Consider the following 18,931-nt stretch of genomic DNA (forward strand, 5'->3'; position numbering starts at 1 on the left):
TGATGAACAGCAGCATGGAAGTGTAAGCCGAATAAACCCTTTCCTCCCCAACTTGCTTCTTGGTCATGATGTTTGTGCAGGAATAGAAACCCTGACTAAAACACCCCCCAAACTATAGACTTACAAAAAAAATCTCAGTACCAGATACAAGTTGTTGGTCACTGGAGCCCAAGAAAGCACCCAAACAGTATAGGCTATTGCCACTGCCTATGATTGCCTCTCAGGTTGAAGTTAAGTCACTTAGGACACAGGAGAGGATCTGAGCTAAAAGCCTCCAGCCTAAGGGTGAGCTTTCAAAGTACTGGAACAAGGAAAGCAACCAACAGTTCGACCTTGCTGTGACACTTAGGATCTATAACAATGCTCAGCATGCATGACATCCCTAAGGGTGCAATAGTGGCACGCATATCTTGGAGGAGCCAACAACTGTCTAATTGCACATAAGGCTCACACAAGAGGAGGGAAATCATGTCCAGTATTGGAAGCCCAACTTCCTGAGGTAGGTGGTCATGGATCTTACAGGAGAACCTTAAACCATCAATTTACAAAACCAGCATAATTTTAACTGTATTCTAAATACCTATCCTTATATCTAAAGATAAGTATAGCTGTCATTCCAAACAAACAAACAAACAAACAAGCAAAAAAAAACCTTCTCTTTGCAACAGATGGAAATCATAAAAAACCACTACCACTACAACAAAAATGCAGAGAGCAACTGATCAAATAGTGTCCAGCTCCAGTGGATACATCTGCAATGTAAGCCTTGTACCTAAGGCTGAGAGCATGGAAGAGGGGGAAGGGGCAGTAAGATTTTAGGAACCAGAGGTCAGGAAATCTGCTATAAGATTATAATTCCCAGAAATGATAGGGCAGCATCACCCATGATATCTTACCAATATGGCTATCTAAATAAGATCTGAAAAAGCACAGTATCAATAGACATGCTAACATGGAATAGGGAGGTCTCTCAGGTCCTCAACCTTAAAGAACTGCAGGCAACTGAGGAATGTTGAAAGCAAGAGAAATAGTCTCCCCCAGAGATGAATCTCTAATTGGTTATCCAATACCAATTAGCTCTGAAATCATATACATGCAAGTAACATTAAAAGCACTGTATTTATACATTTATGCATTTACATAAAGTATGTGTGTGTGGGTGTGTATATATATATATATATATGAAATAGAAAGGGGAAAATGACATAATCATATTTTAATTGAAGAACAAGAGCAATCCACATTGTAGGGACCATTTCCCAACATAAGACAGGTAAAGCATTCTCAAATGGGATACAGTATCCTTTGGGTTGAAAGTCTTTTGGTTACACATGTAACAAGGTAACTAGTATTTCCCATAGTTCATTAGTCTTCTAGTCATAGCCAGAACTTGTTACTTTTCACAAGCAGATGACCTACATATAAAATATATTTCTGCGATTTACTAATTATGTCACTTGGACAAAGTAAAAAATTTTCATTTTCTCACCAATAATTGGGATTTATGAATGTATCATATATATGAATTTATAAAATACTTTTATTTCAAAATATTAGATTTAAAACAGAATATAAAATTCATAAGTATGTTACTTCTAAGCCTTGTTTAAGGATGCAGATATCTGATAACACTGAAAGAAAATTCATGTTCCCTAAATGAAACTTTTGAATAAAAAATTCTCTACTTCTTCAAATATTAAAAATGAGCATGCATACTTTAACCATCTAAAGTAAACTAGGGAAAGCCAAATAATAATAACCAAAATTTTTTATGAAATGGATAAAAACATTAGTATATATCAAGAATTATCTTTTATAATTTTAACTTCATTAGTAGCTAAATTATAGGTCAAAACTAGATCAACTCTTTTCATTTAGCATAATTAATGAGGTTTAAATTATGATTCTGAAAGGGTAAAAAAAATTCTCATGTTAAAGAATTTATCTATGCTAGGAAAAAGACTAACTAGGGCTGGGAAACTGCTAATGTTATAAGTTTATCAATTATGTTAGCTTGAACTCCTCCCAGAGGCTTACAATGCAGAGACATCAGAGTGCACACTCCAACAGGTCAGCCATTTGATTAAACTTTATGCACACAGTGAAGCCACAGGAGTCTCTATTTATTAACTTTAAGTCATCTGGAGGAAGAAAGCAGTGCCTTAAGTACCCCCATTCTCCCAACACAGGTTACTGATCTGTACCCCCAAAACATGTTGCATATGATGAGAGGCATCGGAAGATCACAGGCAGGCGCTTATGACTCAGTACTCAAGGTAAAAGATTTTGAAGCTGAGCCTTTAAGTAGAAGTTGAAAAGAAACATGATTGGAAGAAAGAATAACTAAAAATAGTTAAAATAATAATTACTACAAATAGAATAAATCTAGTCCAGTTAGTGTAGTAAATAAAAAAGAAAAAGGCTAAGGCCACAGAGGTGATAAAAGCCAGTAATAGACAACTGGGAGTCCTATTAGATCTGAGAAAGTTGTTTGTAGTGTAAAGGATATGATGCTAGGCGGACTGTGTACCTTACACTGTGTGCCTAACGGGAGGGCCTGTTGATAAGTCATTTGGAAGACTGAGTTTACCCCATCTTAGTAATCCCCTCCCAGTGCTAGGGCCTGAGCCCAGGGCTCTGTGTGTGCTGGGAAAGTAAATGATCACTGACAGCACTCCCAACAAGTGACAGCAATAAGTGACTTCTCCAGAGGAGGGGAAGATCTTCCAGGAACATACTGCTCTACTATAGTACTGCTACAGTGAGTGGAACGTCAAGGAAATCCGTAAGTGTATTCCATATGCGCATAGATATGCATATGTGCATACACGTCTAAAGAGAAAGTAACTGTATAAGTTCTGGGAAATTAGGTTCACGTGAAAAGTTGAAAAACAAAACATCTACAAATCAAAAGTAAAAACTGTTGTAAATACAATTATGAACATAATTATTAGTTTCTTACCATCTTGGCACAAATAGTAATAGAAGTCAGATTGGAAAAAAATTAAGCCTAAAGGGAAAGGATGCAGAAATACTTAGAAATCAATTCTTAGTTTAAAATTCTACAATATTAGTGCTGTAGGCTGGTGATTCAGGTGTTTAGGAAGTTTGCTATCACTGCCTACATTCTCTAAGAAAATAAAACTCCCAGCAAGGCTGGAAAGAACACTAATGTAATGGCCATCTCTCCAAGAGGATCACATACCATATAAAAGCGATTCTTTTTGAAAGATGTACAGACTATTGTTGGGTCAGCTTGAATATTCTGAAGAACAGGGTTTTCAGAAGCTTTCATCTCTATGGTAGCTGCAGCTCGATGCTTTTTGGCTATTCCCTGAAACAAAGCCAGCTGCATCACTCTAATGTTTTCTTGCTTGCCTAAGATCCGCACACACCTGAAAAATACAAATAAACTTAATCTAATACAACTGCCAGAATTAGATTGAGAAGAGAGCTCAGTGGATAAGTTGACTTACAGGCCTGAGGAATGGAATTTGGATGCTTAGTAGCCACATAAAACCCAGGTAGGCTTACCATAGTCCCAGTGCTTTTGACAGGATCCACAGGGCAAACTGGCTAGCTAGACTTGGCAGTAAAATTATTTAACATCAACCACTGACCACCTGCATACATGTGCAGACACATCTGTACAAATGCATTTGTACTATACAAACATGCAAGGAAAAAAGACCCAGAAAGAATTCCAATCATAACAGCTTGACATATGAAAATGAAAGTCAACTATCCTGGATGAGGTGTTTGATTCCGCGTGTAAAGGCAATTGCTGCTACACCTGCCAACATGAGTTCCATCCCCAAGAACCACAGGGTAGAACACGTGAGTTGGAGCCACTGAGTTGTCTCCTTGACTTTTACGAATGCACTGTGGCATGGGCTCCCCTACCCCAAAATAAAGAAACATATGTAAAAATTTCAGACAACTGTTTTCTATACCCAAAGGTATCTTAAATCTCTCTCTACCTAATTGTCCCCACAGTATTTTAAGTTGGTAGGTATTACTAGGTTAAAAAAATCCAATCATCAAGAAAACAAAAGGCTACAGACTTGGATACTTGCAGCATTCATATAAAGAACCTGGTAAAGAGCAGTTACACATCACAAATGAAGGACTCTTAAGATCACCAATAAAGGCAACCAAGCAAGTGAGGATACGTCAGTCACATACAAAAGGCAAGTAAGTACATGAAAGATGTTCCATATCATATATCAGGTAGAAAAACAAACAAGAACCTAGAATATATTAGAAAAGCTAAACCCAGAACACTGATGGATACTAAATGCTTGGAGCAACAAGAATTGCTATTCGTTGGTGGGAATGCAAAAGGCAGCACCTTGGAAGACAGTATGATGGCTTCTTATAAACCGAGCAGGGGGAGGGAGGAATGGGATATGGAGATTTGTGGAGGGGAAATGAGGAAAGGGGATAATATTTGAAATGTACATAAAGAAAATATCTAATAAAAAATAAATAAACAAAAGGAAAAGGAAAAAAACCTGTTACCATAGGATCCAGCAATTCAGCTCCTTGGTAGTTTTCCAGGAGATGAAAACTTACACACACACACACACACACACACACACACACACGTAAATGAAGCTTAGAGCAGCTTTACTTAGTATAAATGCCACTACTTGGAAGAAAGCAAGATGTCCCTTACTGGCTTGCTAAACAGGCAATTAAGTTGTTTTGTAAAGACAATGGGATAGTACTTAGTTTTTAAAAAAATGTGCTATCACGATATAGAAAGATGTAGAAGAATTTCAACTGCTATTATTAACTGAAAGAAATGAAAAGAAAGAGAGAAAGAGAGAGAGAAAGAAAGAAAGAAAGAAAGAAAGAAAGAAAGAAAAGAAATTAAATGAAAGAACATGAAAAGGCTAATTATCGAGTGACTAACATGTGATACTCTGGAAGCAGAGAAACCAGGAGAGAAGAACAGTAGCAGTAAGCTGAGCACGGGGGCTCACACCTGCATGTAATCCTCACTAGTGTAAGATCCTGTTATAAAACAACATCAACACCCAAATAAATAAATAGAAAGGTTAGCTATAGTAGTAGTAGTCATGCCAGAAGTTACAAGATTGAGTAACGAACAGTTGAAGCAGAACACTTTTGATATAATGTATAATACCGAGGGAACCTTAGTGTAAACAATGGGTAGACTTTATTTAGGTGATGTGCTATGTCAATGTAGGTTTCTATTACTCTGCATGGAGCTGTAAGAGCTGTCAGAGAATATATGGGAAAACTGTACCTTCTCCCCTATTTTGTTGTGAGCCTACAACTGCGTTTAAAGTCCTATTAAAGATAAAACAGACTTTGGGGCTGGGAAGATAGCTTAGTGGCTAAAAGGCTCTGGGTTCAGTTCCAAAGGCCGCAGCCTGTAAGCACAGATCAGTAACTCTGCTGAGGGGAGGGCGGGGAAAGGCAAAGGCAGGCAGATCTTTGGAGCTCACTGGCTAGCAAGTCTAGCCAAAATAGGTGAACTTCAAGTTCAGCAAGAGACACTGTTTCAAAAAAAATTAAGGTGGAGTGCAATAAAGACCGTTAACTTGATTTCTGGCACGTGCACACACCCACAAATAAAGCAGAGCCAAATCAACATTAATACAATTATTCCTCTTTACCAATGGGTTCTACGGCTTAGACTCAAACTTCAGACTAAAAATACTTTGTTTTAAATCATCTCTACTGAACATGTATACAATTTTTCCTTGTCATTATTCCATAAACAATATAGTACAACATGTATTTAGATAAAATTTATAATATAAATTATGAGTAATCTACAAATGATTTAAGTATAGTAGTATATGTACTTTATATGAGGGACAACTTGAATATCCTTAGAGTTTGGAATCACAAGGTATCCTGGTAAAAACCTCACACACACCAAAAGTTGAGTGTAAAGTTTTAACCTGTTCCTATTATTATAACTCTTTTACAAGCTTTCAATGATTTTATATTACTAAGAACTACAAGATTAATCTATTTATATGTAGGAATGTACGGAACAAGAAATTTTCTCAAAATATTCTTTAAGTTCTTTTGCTTCTATTCAGACATAGTATCTGATCGTAGATACTCTGTACTAACACCAAATGGGTTATTTGCACAAAAGACTTACTGTGGTTTTATGCATTTTAGCCCTGCCTTTATGTCTAGCAGGATGTGATGCTGAATTCTGTGGTTAAAATATTTGGCAACATTTAACACGAGCCTGGATAATTTAAATCAATAAGCAAAACATAGACTGAACCTTGTTTTTTTTTTTTAAAGGAAGAAAAAGAAGAAAAACTGCGTTTTCCCCCCCAACTTTGAAATTATGCATATCTTCTTTCCATTTATTTTATAAACACGAGTGGAAACTTTTTACATAAGATTATAAACAACTGAGAGACCACAGAAAGATCCAGTCAAAACATTTGGTTAAGTTTAGGCTTTTGGGACCTTTCCTCTCTCTTTGGAGCAAACAAGACTCTCATTGTTCCCCCAATGGGAGAAAGATCCCCAATAACTGCATTTAAAATACATAAATCATGGAGAACTTACCGATTCGTTTCTACATTTATTACTTTAATGCCCAGCATCGTTCCGTACAGCACAAAGTGTCCGGTTTCATCAAAAACGATGTTAACTAATCTCACAGCATCCACTTTCTCCAGCTCACGTTCTACAGCCATTCGTCGGCCAAATTCCATGTCTGGTAGTTGTTGCCTCATCTGCTGCAGTTCAGTAAACATCTAGGAAATAAGCTACGCATTAACAACATAACTACGTACATATATACTCACACGTGCATATATAAATTTAAACTGAGCACTAAATAGAAAAGGAACACATTGAGAGCCAGAAAGAATTTGTATAGTCACATAATTTTAGAGGCATTCTAAATCCTATGAACAGGAAGTTAAAGAAAACTTCAATTGTTGACTTCAATCACAGATAGTTTAAGCCCAATGTGGGTTGTTCCTGGCTGTAATTCCCTCAGTCTAAATTCAAAGGCAGCAGCACTGTGAGCTCTATGCTAGCCTGGCTACACAGTGAGTATAATCCAGTCTCAAACAAAACAACATACAAACAGCAAATCTGTGCTTCAGGTGTGTAGCTCACTTAAGGGTTAAGTGCTCAAGGCCCTGGGTTTGATCCCCATCAGCCCCTACCCCCAAACACACTATACTAATAGTTATTAATTTTTCTAACTTAAGAAACAAACACACTAAACCAGTTAGATTATATAACTAGTGCTTTCTTTACAAAAATGATATGCCTGCCCTTTAGGAGCCTCAGAGTAGCACTTTCAATGAAACAGGATGCAATTTACATAAGCAATTAAAATTTTTAGTAGGTATATCATATAAGGCAAAAAAAGTTTTTTTTTTATTCAACCTACTAAACATAAAATATTACCATTTCTATAACAGTTAATAAATAGAAAAACATTTTTCTATTACTGCTTTGGAATATTCTATGTATAGTACTTTTGGCTTATGTCTATTAGGTCTAGATACAACAAGGAGTCAAGTTACAAGGCAGCTGGACCTGCTAGTCTATGCCTGTAATCTCAGCATTTGGGAAGATGAGGCAGAATAGCCTGGGCTACACAGGAAGTTTCAGGCCAGCATAGATGACAGGGTAAACCCCTTTCCTCACCTCCCACAAACAAGCAAGCAAAGTGAATCACTTGAATAGTAGCAATTCATAACAGGCGACTCAGCTACATATAGCCTGTGAAATCTTGTATAAGAATCACGAAAACAATATATGATAAATATTAAATTTTGTTGAATAACTTTTCAAAAAAATTACATCTGTATGTGTGTCATGTATATTTATGTGGGTGCCTGTGGAGGCCAAAAGAGAACGGAATATCTCTTGGAACTGGAGACACAGGTAGCTATGAACTGTCTAACATGGGTACTGGCAACTGAATTTGGGTCCTACACAAGAACAGTAAAGCCCTCTTGACCAATGAGCAATCTCTCCAGCCCTGTTGAGTAACTCTATCTTGCTATATCAAAATTAGGACATCGAAAACTGTTTCAAGTTATTTCGATATGAGCAGTTAATTAATATTAGATGGATATGTTTAGAAAACAATGATTTTTAGGGGAACCCTTTATAGCTTGGGAATTTGGTTTACTTTTGATATTTAATGCACCATTTTCAAGATGTGGGTTACATCATTAATACTTTGTGTTAGTACTCCAAGAAACTTACAGAAGATAGGATCTTATTATTCAGCATTTCAGACACGTGGAACATCAGACAGTAGCTAACACTTTTATTATGGATGATAATAAGCTAGACTTACATCTCATTTACTTATATAAGTTTAATGTTTATGTTAACTAAAATCTCAGTCTTTTCTAGACAAAGGAAGAAAAATAAATATACAGAACTACAAAAACAAGAGGTATCTTAAAAGCCTGAGTCATGACTACATGATCTTAACAGTTCAGCGTTCATGTCTCTAGGTACTGCTTATTTATGTGCCCAGATTTACCTAGAAAGCTGGACTACTTTTCAGTAGTGGGAGACTCATGATTATTTTTGCTGAAAACTTACTTAGCTTTCAAGATATAAGTTCTACAGACAGTCATCTATTCATATAAATACATTTCACAAATATCCAATTTGGTAAACGCCTCGATAGAATCTTTTTACAATATTCTGGCATTCACAGCTTGGCCTCTATGATTCACAACTGCACTGATACATGCAATGATCCTGAATATCTCAGCTAATAAATACTAACAGATAAAATCTCACTTTCAATCTCTGTTATACTAGACTAGTTAAATAGTCTTAAATCACTGCAGTTCTTCCACTCACTCTAGGCAGCCATCTCCCAAATCCAAAACCAGCCCTCTGTGGAGTGTGGAATTGCTCATCTCTATACACACATTTATACTTAGGTTTGGTGTTGCAAATCATTAGTTTTACTGATACATGGTTTTCTTTTGCCACATTCTCATTCTGAATCCCAACTTCTGTCACAGCTTTCCTTTTCATCTCTGCTTGTCACTCAATCCTATCACCTCAACAAATGCTGAGAACAATAATGAAGCAATATCACATGATCAATGTAGAGAAGAGCATGAATGCGAGATTCAAGACAACTGAATTGTATCTTTAATGTGATAAGAGAAAATAATCAATATGTATCTATGTAGAAAAATATCCTTTATGAAACAGCAAAACATAACGACTATTAGAAAAGTAAAATCTGATTTAATTGCACTTACACTTAATGATTCATCAAAGACCCTCATGAGTTTTCCAGTTAAAAACCTGAAAATTCTAACTTTTCTGTCTGATCCAATGGTTGCTATTTTCTTCCCATCAGGTGAAAAACATATGCTGGTTGGATATGCCTTACACTTGGCAAATTCATATAAGTCTGTGTCTGTCTTATACTCCCAGTTCACATTTTTAGGGAATTTATATTCATGCGGCGGTCCAGTCCAGTACTCAATCATTCCGGATTTGTCAGAAGACACCACTGCTTTGTAAACTGGGTTTAGTCTTATTTGAGTAAGAGGGGATACATGGAGTTTGTCAAAAATATGAAGTGGCTGGTTATCTCCACGACCATCATAAATGAAAATTTTTCCTGTACTCTTCTCAGAAGCAGCAACTGAAGATATGGCATCTCCTGGGCAATATATCCACTCACATTGTCCAGGAAAATAGCTAAAGCCGTTACAAAGTGAGAAGGAGAAAAAGGAAGGTCAATACGATAAGCATCCCTCCATAGCCTATCCTTCATATCAAAACACTCTGGCCAACCTTTAGGAAGTTTGGGATTCTTTGCTGAAATGTAAAAGACAGGGAGGAACTACTCAGAATAGATACTAAATTTCTCTTTACTCTTTTTTTTCTTGCAGTACTAGGAATTGAATCCAGGGCCTTTTGCATAGTAAGTACTCGCTCTACCTCTGAGTTATGCCCAGTCCTGAATTCCCTCTTTCTACTATCATCAGTGTAACGATAACTATGATGACAACAAACCACAAGAGGAGAATTGTATACTTATTTTGGTTGGGTAGTTAGGAAACTTAATCATATCTGGATCTTAAGGTATTCTGAGGCATTGAGTATCTAACAGTATATATGTAAACCTTTTTAATAGGTTAGCATGTAATAGTATACTTTGTAAATCCATGCTTGGGACATTTATAATCAAAATAGTTAGATTCTGACTATTTTCAAAAGAAAACTATTGCCTTATCTTGATATTAAAACTGTAAGCATTGGACATGCTCTATGACGAACAATGTGCAAAAATGAACTTGATGTATTTAGTCTACATTCCAGACTTTTAATATTTGTTGTCTCCTGCAAAGTAGTCAATTTTAAAGTTACAATGTTATACCAATCACCATGGTGTTGATGCTCAAAACCTTTCTTGAACTCTTCCTTTAGAACGTCTATCAGTTCTGAAATAGACTCTTTTGAGTATTCTCAAAGAGCTAATGTTCAATTATTTGTTATTTTCAAAAATAGCAAATGCCTGGGGAAAGAAGCTGAAGAATAAGACCAGCAGGTCGAGCTAGGTAAATCTAACAAGCACAGTAACACTGGGTATCTTCTGTGGCTCATAAAAACCTGCTTACAAAACACGTGCCAAAGCTTAGATCTGATTTATATACACACCATTCAGTCCATAGCAGGACTTTTTATATAGTCTTTAGGACTATTGAAATGAGCTACATCTTTCCAAATTTAGGACTAAATAAGCTCATAAGGATGGGTGCCTAATCTAAGGAGCCCTTGCCCTTATCTGCCATCTCCTGTCTTCTTTAACCAAATGAGGAAATGTAGGAAGAGAGCCCTCATAAGAAATGAAATTGCTAGCATTGAATCTTAGATTTGTGGGATAAAAGCTTGTTTTTTAAAGTTGTGTAGCTTAAGGTCTGTGGTTATTTCTTTCAAGCAAAGCAAGTTCCCAAACATTCTGATATGACTTTTAAATTGATATTAATTTGGATATAGATAGTTAGTTTGTTATCTTTTAAAAAGTCATGCTTAAAACAAGTCTTATTTCTGTACTATTCAGCCACATAAGTTGAATATCAGTATCACTACACAATAAAGTTTAAAATCAATATAAATACACAAGTTTGTATCTTCAAAGTAAGTATAATATAGCAAGGAAGTTATTCTATCGGCAGTTAGGCTGATGGGTCTTCATCCATTCACTAAGTGGTATTAGTGGATAGGATGAGTCTCTGTTGTGATACTACTTGAAAATTTCAAGGTGGATCTGAGTTCGAGGCCAGCCTGATCAACCAAACAAGTTTTAGGATAGCCAGGGCTACAGAGAGAAACCCTGTCTCAAAAAACAAACAAACAGAAAAACTTGAATGAAAAAATCAGAAGCCTCCAAACAACACATGGATGTTCCCTGACTTTTCCATGTAAACCCACAAATGGTAAGATAATATATTCTGCTCAAAAATAGCCTATAATATGGTAAAGTTTAGTTTACACTTACTTTACTAAATTGAACACACACACACAGACACACACAGACACATGCTTTACAGAAATCTTACCCAAGCTTCAGCATGTTGATCATGTCAAAGTTCACTACATCAAACACCTTCATTGCTTTATCATCACCGACAGAACAGAACAATGCTCCCTCAGAGCTAACTGCAATACTCTCAATAATTCCTATTTCAAAAAATAAAATTAAAACATTCTGGTCAATACAAATAACATAAAGATCCACGACTCAAAGAAAAACAGCACAATACTTTAAAGAAATTTTAAAACAGTACAGCTTAAAAAATTATAAAGCTCTTACCAAGGTGACTACGAAAATGTTTAACAAACTCAATTCCTTCTTCTATTTTTTTCCAAAATTTAACATGTCCATCATGACTGGCAGTGATAATAAAATCTGTTCTGTATACATAAAAAAATTTAAAGTTAACTTCCAAAACAGAACTGAGTAATGTTAAAGCAAACATTGACTGACACCATTTGACTACTTCAATAATAGGCTTTTTGCTTTTTATGACAAGTTATCACTATGTAGTCTAAGCTAACTAGTTTTGAATTTCTGACCCTCCTGCTTGCTCCTGTCTCTATGGAGCTGGATTTATAGGTATATCCTACCACCTCCAGTTTGGCTTTAATTATTTTGACTTTGTTTTTAAATTTTCCTTTACAGGCACCATTATAGGAATATAAGCAATTAATATGAACCTCAAGAGGTAGGTTCAGAACTGAAAAAGGATTTACCGTTAAACAAACAAATAATGAGTTGGGCCTGGTGGTGTAAACCCAGCTACACAGGAGGCTGGAGCAGGAAGGTTGCCTAGGCCATAAAGAGGGTGCAAAGCCAGCTTTCACAACTTAACAAGGGAAATCCCATCTCAAAACAAAAACAAACAAAGAAAAAAGGAAATCTCCGTTGGAATCATTAAACTTTAGTATTTATTACTAAAACTACCCTGAACAGTCTTTTAAGGAGAAAATTTTCTACGTTTCAGAAGACTATAAACACCCAAACTACTTTCACATATAAAAAAGTCCAGCATAAATTTATTTCATATTATTCAATGTATTTTAGTTAAGAATCTAAAGATTTAACAATTTTTTTCTATCACACATATAAAAACTGAAACCATTTATTCAGCACAGTGCATATATAGTAAGTATTTTATACATACTAGTACTTTGACAACTACATTTATTCACACTACACCACATCCATACACGGTGAATAGCTTTAGATTTACTTAACCACAAAAATCACAGAGACATACAGACACAGACAGACACACACACGAAAAACCAGAAACAAAACAAAACAAAAAAACAAAACCAAAAAACCAACCAAACAAAACACAAGAACAACGAAACAACTTCCTGTTAAACTCTCCAGCTTGGGTTAGAAAAGCAGTGCTAGCATCTACCAGTTGCTTTATACATTAACAAACCTGAACTGCATTTGGCCAGATAATAATTATCCTATTATTATACTATTAAAGCTTTATGTCTCAAATGCAATTTGTTTTAAGAGATCAAGAGTAGACTCTTCTAAAGTCAACTTGGATAATCCCTGTCAATATAATCTAAGCCCTAATCAAAGCTCATTCATATTTCTACAGCAGCTGCCTGTTCTCCTTGTTCCTATTTTTGTCCTATTTTAATGCATTAGTATGGCCAACGTGCTCCTTTTAAAAATAGAAATGTGATGTTACTTGCTCACAGGTCCAAAATCCAAATAAAGAACAGAAAGCTAGAATTTAGCATATTAATTTTTTGCTTTAGCTTCTTCTGCCCCTTACTCTATTCCACAGTTTTCTCACCTATAAAATGAAAAATTTAAGATTCTTAAACTATTAAGATAAATGAGATAATTAATGAAATATAGCTCAAATAGGATCTATACATATCATGAGCTAAAAAATCAGGGGACCATTTTTACTGTTATTACCATTCTTTGAAATGTCCTATACATCCATTTTGAAGGTCCTCTGATAATTCCAGGAGGTTTGAGTTACATTATCTTCTCGATAGACACCAAAGAGGCCAACTTATTATCATTTCTATCTTAATACACTTTCTTCCTAGGAAAGCTCTGATAACATAATCCAGCCATTACTGATTTTTATCATCAAATATACATACACATACTAGGATGTTCTGTCTGACATATTTATTCTAAATAAGAAAACATGCAGGGTTTTGTTTAAGTAGTATAGAATTTGCAAAATTAAATCTATGAAATCCCCAAATTACTTCTGTAAATCCACTCATAATTGAACCTTAGATTTTTTCTGAGAATGTATACTATGATATACTTGGGGCTGGAGAGGCAGCTCAGTAGTTACGAGCACTGGCTGCTGTTTCAGGGGACCTGAGTTTAATTCCTAGCACCTATATGACAGTTTACAGTTTACAAAGGTCTGTAATGCTGATTCTGAGAGATCCATTGCACTCTTTTGGCTTCTGTAGGTATCAGGCATGCAGGTGGTGCAGAAACACATGCAAAACACTCATGCATATAAGATAAATGTAAAATGTAAAAGACAAAGTATGACACACTTACTTGGTACATACCACATGTGTGATAACATCTCTGTGCATGTAACTGCGCTCATACATGGATGCACTGGGGAGATTATCAAGGTAGACTCTTTCAAACTCTAGAACTGGGGGAGGGGGTAAAAAGTATTTTTAGTGAATGAAATTAACATGATTATTTAGAATTTTCTAAATTTTTATATTACCTTCTACATTTTAATTTCTTTCAATAAACATATGGGATACAAAAATTCAGTATTTGTTAATACCAATTATAACTCTTGTTACTTCTGAAGTTACTATGTCAGGTTCCCTGGGATTATATAAAAACTGTTTCAAAGACTTTATGTCTGTTGCAGTGTCTGTCAGGTGTGTGCAGGCAGGAACCCAGTGAGGCCAACAGAGGATGGTGAATGAATCTGAAATGGAATTCCAGCTGGGTTATGAGCTGTTTCCTGTGGGTCCCGAGAACCAAATGCAGGTGTTCTGCAGGATCAGCAAGGGCTTCTCACAACTGAGCTTCTAGCTCCTGGTTCAAAGGTTTTGATAATTGTGAGCGGTTCTGGCTTAATATGAGTGTGTAAATATAAAGCTTTATGGAAATAATTTCTATAACCATATAGAAACTAGTAGTAAGTGTTAATTTAACAAAAGCTGACAGCTATTTGTAAGATGTATGTTTAAAGACACTAGTCCTCTATTAAAGAGTCAGTATAAAGACCTGAAACATAAAAACAAACAAAACACTTAGATGTTTATAGCTGAGAAAATCCTAGCAAATCTAGTTGAGTGTCTTTCAGATAGTTTTCTAAAGTATAACACCTAGAAAAATGGAAAATTGATGAACATCAAAAAAATCTTAATTTTATGATGAGCCATGATCAATTTTCCTAGTAAATGCAATTTTTAGAAAATGCACTGTTTCAAAATAAAAAGATCAAACTAAGCTGGCAAATTAAACATGACCAAATCTTAGGTTCTTGTTACTGCTATATGGCACACTCAAAATTATGTACGACAAATTGCTTTTCAATTTTTTTTTTTTTTGCGTAATAGAATCCCCATTTTTATATGTGCCTAGTAACATTTGCTTAAATAGCCTTTCTTGGGTTCTTGTAGTAACAGTAAGGGTTAGGACCAGTATTTTGTGATAATTAGTACATATACATATACATGTATATATATATATATATATATATATATATATATACACACACACACACACACACATACATGTACACATACATACATACATATTCTTAAAAAGTTTTCCTTTCTTCCCTTCTTCAGCTTTCAGCTTGGAGCTAGGTATTAATTAGAATCACAGCATTAATTCTAAGAACCCAGGACAATGAAAATGAGGGCCATATACTAGTTATTTTAGGGCAGGACGTGCCTAGGAACATTTGGAGTCACACTAATCCTGGGTTGCTTATTTTGTCATTTTCATAAAAGTGGTGCTCCATTATCTTTTTAATGCTGTTGTTTATTGGAATTTTCTGTAATGAGTATTTTCCTATATTCCAGCTTGCTTTTGTTGTTCGCTAATTCATTTAAATGTATTCAAGGGAACACGCACAGAAAGAAGAGAAAGACATAATTATTTTCCTTAGGAAATAGTTTATTTTAAGACAGGCAAGATGACTCTGAGTAACGATGCTTGCCTCTGGCAACCTGAGTTCAATCTTTGGAAGCCACACAAAGGTAGATGTAGAGAACCAACTCTACAAGGCTGTCCTCTGCCCTCCACTCCTGTACTAAGTATAAGCGTTCCCACCTCTCTGGTCCCACCAACACACAATAATAACAGATAAAATATTAAATACAGCTTAATTTGGGGCAGATAGAAGGCTCAGAGGTTAAGAGTACTGGCAGCTCTTCCATCTGTAACTCCAGTTCCAGTGATACCCTCTTCTGGACTCCTTGGGTACCTGACACCCACATGGTATACATGCCTGCAAAACACCCTTACACACAAAATAATAGTAATAATAATAAATGTTTAAAAAATAGCTTAACTCAAAGTACTGTCAAACAAGCATATATCATTGTGAAAGTATACACACAAAAGTCTAATCTTGCCTACATTTCCAAAAAATTTAAATCACTAAACACCTGTCATTTTAGATAAAGTTTTACATGATATTTTTGTAACAATTCTTTTATATGTAGTTTCGGGTCCCCCCCCCCCCAAACTCATACTTCATTGGTTGGCTTAAAAAAAAAAAATCTGGCTAAGGGAAAAGATTTTTCACATGATATACCTATTCCTGTCCCAACTCTATTGTTCATAAGACACTTGTTTCCTATGTCAGCATTTCAATGTTTGGTTTTTCTTTTGTTTTGTTTTCCTTCCTAAATTATCCTTCCATCCCTTCCATTTAAGCAGTTCTTGTAGTAATATTTAAGTGAAATAATAACAGCACAAATGTTATAAAATATTCATTTAAATTTGTATGCAAAACACTGTAGTAAGTGTTGGAGACAAAGTGCAAGATCCTTGTTCTTACATGCTTAGTCTAGTAGTGTTCAGGAAGTCACGTGAATAAATACACAACTACAAAAACTAGTAAGTGCCACGACGGCAAAAGCAGGATTGGGCAGAAAATGTAAGGAGCTAACTATAAGGGTGTCACTATCCAATGTTCAAAAAGCGCTGCACCTAAAACCTAGACCTGTTAAAAAGCTAGCATAGTTAAAGGAGAGAAATTACTCCAGATAGAGACACTTCACAGTATCTGGAAAGGAATGTAGAGGAGCCCTTACTCAAGGACAAGGTAGGGTTTTGAGAATGGACAGAATTGGGAGTCCTGCTTGGGGAAGTAAAGAGAGACAAACAGCCTCATAATCCATGTTAAGGTGTTTAATCCATGTTAAGGTGTTTGGGCTTTGTTCTGAAAATAAAAGGTTTTAAATAGTTCCACAGTCAGAATTGAGATTAACGCGTGAGCAAACGAACACACACACACACACACACACACACACACAAGACATTTACGAAAAAGTTCCTAGAACAGCCTTTAAAACAGTAAATGTTATCTCTTTACCAACCTTTAATATTATAAAATCTTGTTATTATTCACGTTAGTGGCAAAACTTTACTATATTGTCTCGAGTATGGCTTCAAATCCAGCTAGCTTAAGCAACTTCCCCTGAGTTTGAAAATTCATTACTAGACGAGTCAGGGTTCAAAACTTAAGTCTTTATGATTCTGAGAGCTCCTTCCCACACCTGCTCAATCAATATTAGGAATTCCAACTTCACACAGCAGCTATGAGGTCAATAAAAGCATCCAAACACAGAAATACAGGCAAGCACTAGTTTGTATCATCTCTGACAGTCAGGAATCAACGGTGTTACTTTTTTTTTTTTTTTTAACACGCCATACTAACACCAATTCACTCTTTAGGGAGGAAATGCAGTAAAGATCGTCCGTTCTAAGTGCACAAACCCACAATCTCACTCCCGCCCGCGGGCGTGCTTGAGATCAACCCTCCCACTCCGCCGGAGTAGCCGTCCAGCTTGCTCGCCGGCTCTCCGCAGCTACCTTTCCTCTTCTTGGCAAGGGTTGCCTCCACCGGTAAAGGCCCGACCCAGCGCTCTTCATTGTCATCATCATTTTCTTCGCTCCCCGCCACTGCCAGGGCCGGTTCTCGCTCGCTCAGTTCCGTTTTTTCTGATCCCTCTGGGTCTCGGCGCCTTCTCCTCCTCAGCTGCGAATCGCTCCCACTCTCGGTCGCCATGTTGTCCGAGGCGTTAGAAGAGACGCGACGACCGAGTGAACTAGGTTTCCCCGAGCCGCGGCGCAGCTTTTGCTCGTCAGCTGCCGGAAGCGCTTCTTGATTGGCTGCGGTGGGCGCAGCTGGTCCAATCAGCGAGCAGCGCGCGTAAACAGCGCGGCTTGGCTGTGTGGACGAGAGCGCTGAGGAGGCCGGAGGACTGAAGTGAGTTGAAACCGGCTCTGACTGGCAAAGGTCCCAGTTTTCTGTCAAGGAGGATGGCAGCTCGCGGGTTTGGGGGGACCCAGGTACCCCCTAGATCGGACGCTTACGCCTTACGAACTGGAGGTCTCGCGCTTCTCGGCCTCTCGGGCCAATGCTGTTCTAGAACCTACCGGGTTTTTCCCGAAAAAGCCGAGGGGCGGGGTTGGAAGGAACTTTTTGTTAAAAAGAATGAAGTAGATTTCTATCAGCTAAACTATATATTGAAATTACTGTAATTTATAAGGTGGTCTCCCTTTTAGAATATTCTTTTTGACTTGGAATGTGTATGTATGTGACGCTAGAAATTCAAGAAGGGCGTGTGTGTTGCGTTCCCTCCTCTCCACCTGCCTGTTCTACGGTTAACGATTAGCATGTAGTCTACGAGCCTTTGCTATTTCTGGATCTTTATATTTCTGTATAGGTTCTAGAATTTCCTCATCAAGTGCGACAGAGTTTTTGTCGCCTTTAGGATTTTAATTAACATAAAAGAGGACAATATGGGGGGAGTTGACATCTTCGCGTTATTGACACGTTTAACCTAGGAGCATGTTACCGTGTTCTGTCCAACAACAAAGCTGCATCGTGTTAAGCAATTTAAGACTTAAAAATTCCTTATGAGTAAAAAATACATTGGGGCGGTGTTTATTCTGATTTACATCTGATGTTGTAAACTACAGGTCCTCTCTGTCTACATCCTTAAAATTACCTAACTGTACCTCATGATACACTATCATCTCCTTTACAGCAGCCATCTAGTAACCTTGCCCTGGATGACTTTATTTCTTTTTTTTTTAATTTTTAATATTTTTTATTACATATTTTTCTCAATTACATTTCCAATGCTATCCCAAAAGTCCCCCATACCGCCCCCCACTTCCCTA

At 36.6% G+C, this 18,931-nt stretch overlaps 2 protein-coding genes across 4 annotated transcripts in view; one reads left to right on the forward strand and one right to left on the reverse strand.

The window, feature by feature from the left end:
* Nucleotides 1-17,847, reverse strand: part of Ppwd1 (peptidylprolyl isomerase domain and WD repeat containing 1) — a 23,562-nt gene extending 5,715 nt beyond the window's left edge. The window contains exons 1-7 of one of the 2 annotated variants that reach the window (XM_021179995.2): nt 17,615-17,847; nt 14,093-14,195; nt 11,837-11,937; nt 11,583-11,703; nt 9,270-9,717; nt 6,574-6,764; nt 3,206-3,395 (exon numbers count right to left, since the gene is read on the reverse strand). In XM_021179995.2, the coding sequence (XP_021035654.1) occupies nt 3,206-3,395; nt 6,574-6,764; nt 9,270-9,717; nt 11,583-11,703; nt 11,837-11,937; nt 14,093-14,195; nt 17,615-17,810 (1,350 nt within the window). In that variant the 5' untranslated portion in view covers nt 17,811-17,847. Of the gene's footprint in view, nt 1-3,205; nt 3,396-6,573; nt 6,765-9,269; nt 9,718-11,582; nt 11,704-11,836; nt 11,938-14,092; nt 14,196-17,614 lie in introns of those variants that run through there. The other variant, XM_021179997.1, reaches the window with a different exon arrangement.
* Cenpk (centromere protein K) overlaps nt 17,612-18,931 on the forward strand; it is a 21,240-nt gene continuing 19,920 nt past the window's right edge. Inside the window, exon 1 of one of the 2 annotated variants that reach the window (XM_021179999.2) lies at nt 17,612-18,011. The gene's annotated coding sequence lies outside the window, so the exon portion shown is untranslated. The remainder of the gene's footprint in view (nt 18,012-18,931) is intronic. The other variant, XM_021179998.2, reaches the window with a different exon arrangement.

The sequence above is a fragment of the Mus caroli genome, chromosome 13 (assembly GCF_900094665.2).
Source record: "Mus caroli chromosome 13, CAROLI_EIJ_v1.1, whole genome shotgun sequence".
Classification (NCBI taxonomy): domain Eukaryota; kingdom Metazoa; phylum Chordata; class Mammalia; order Rodentia; family Muridae; genus Mus; species Mus caroli.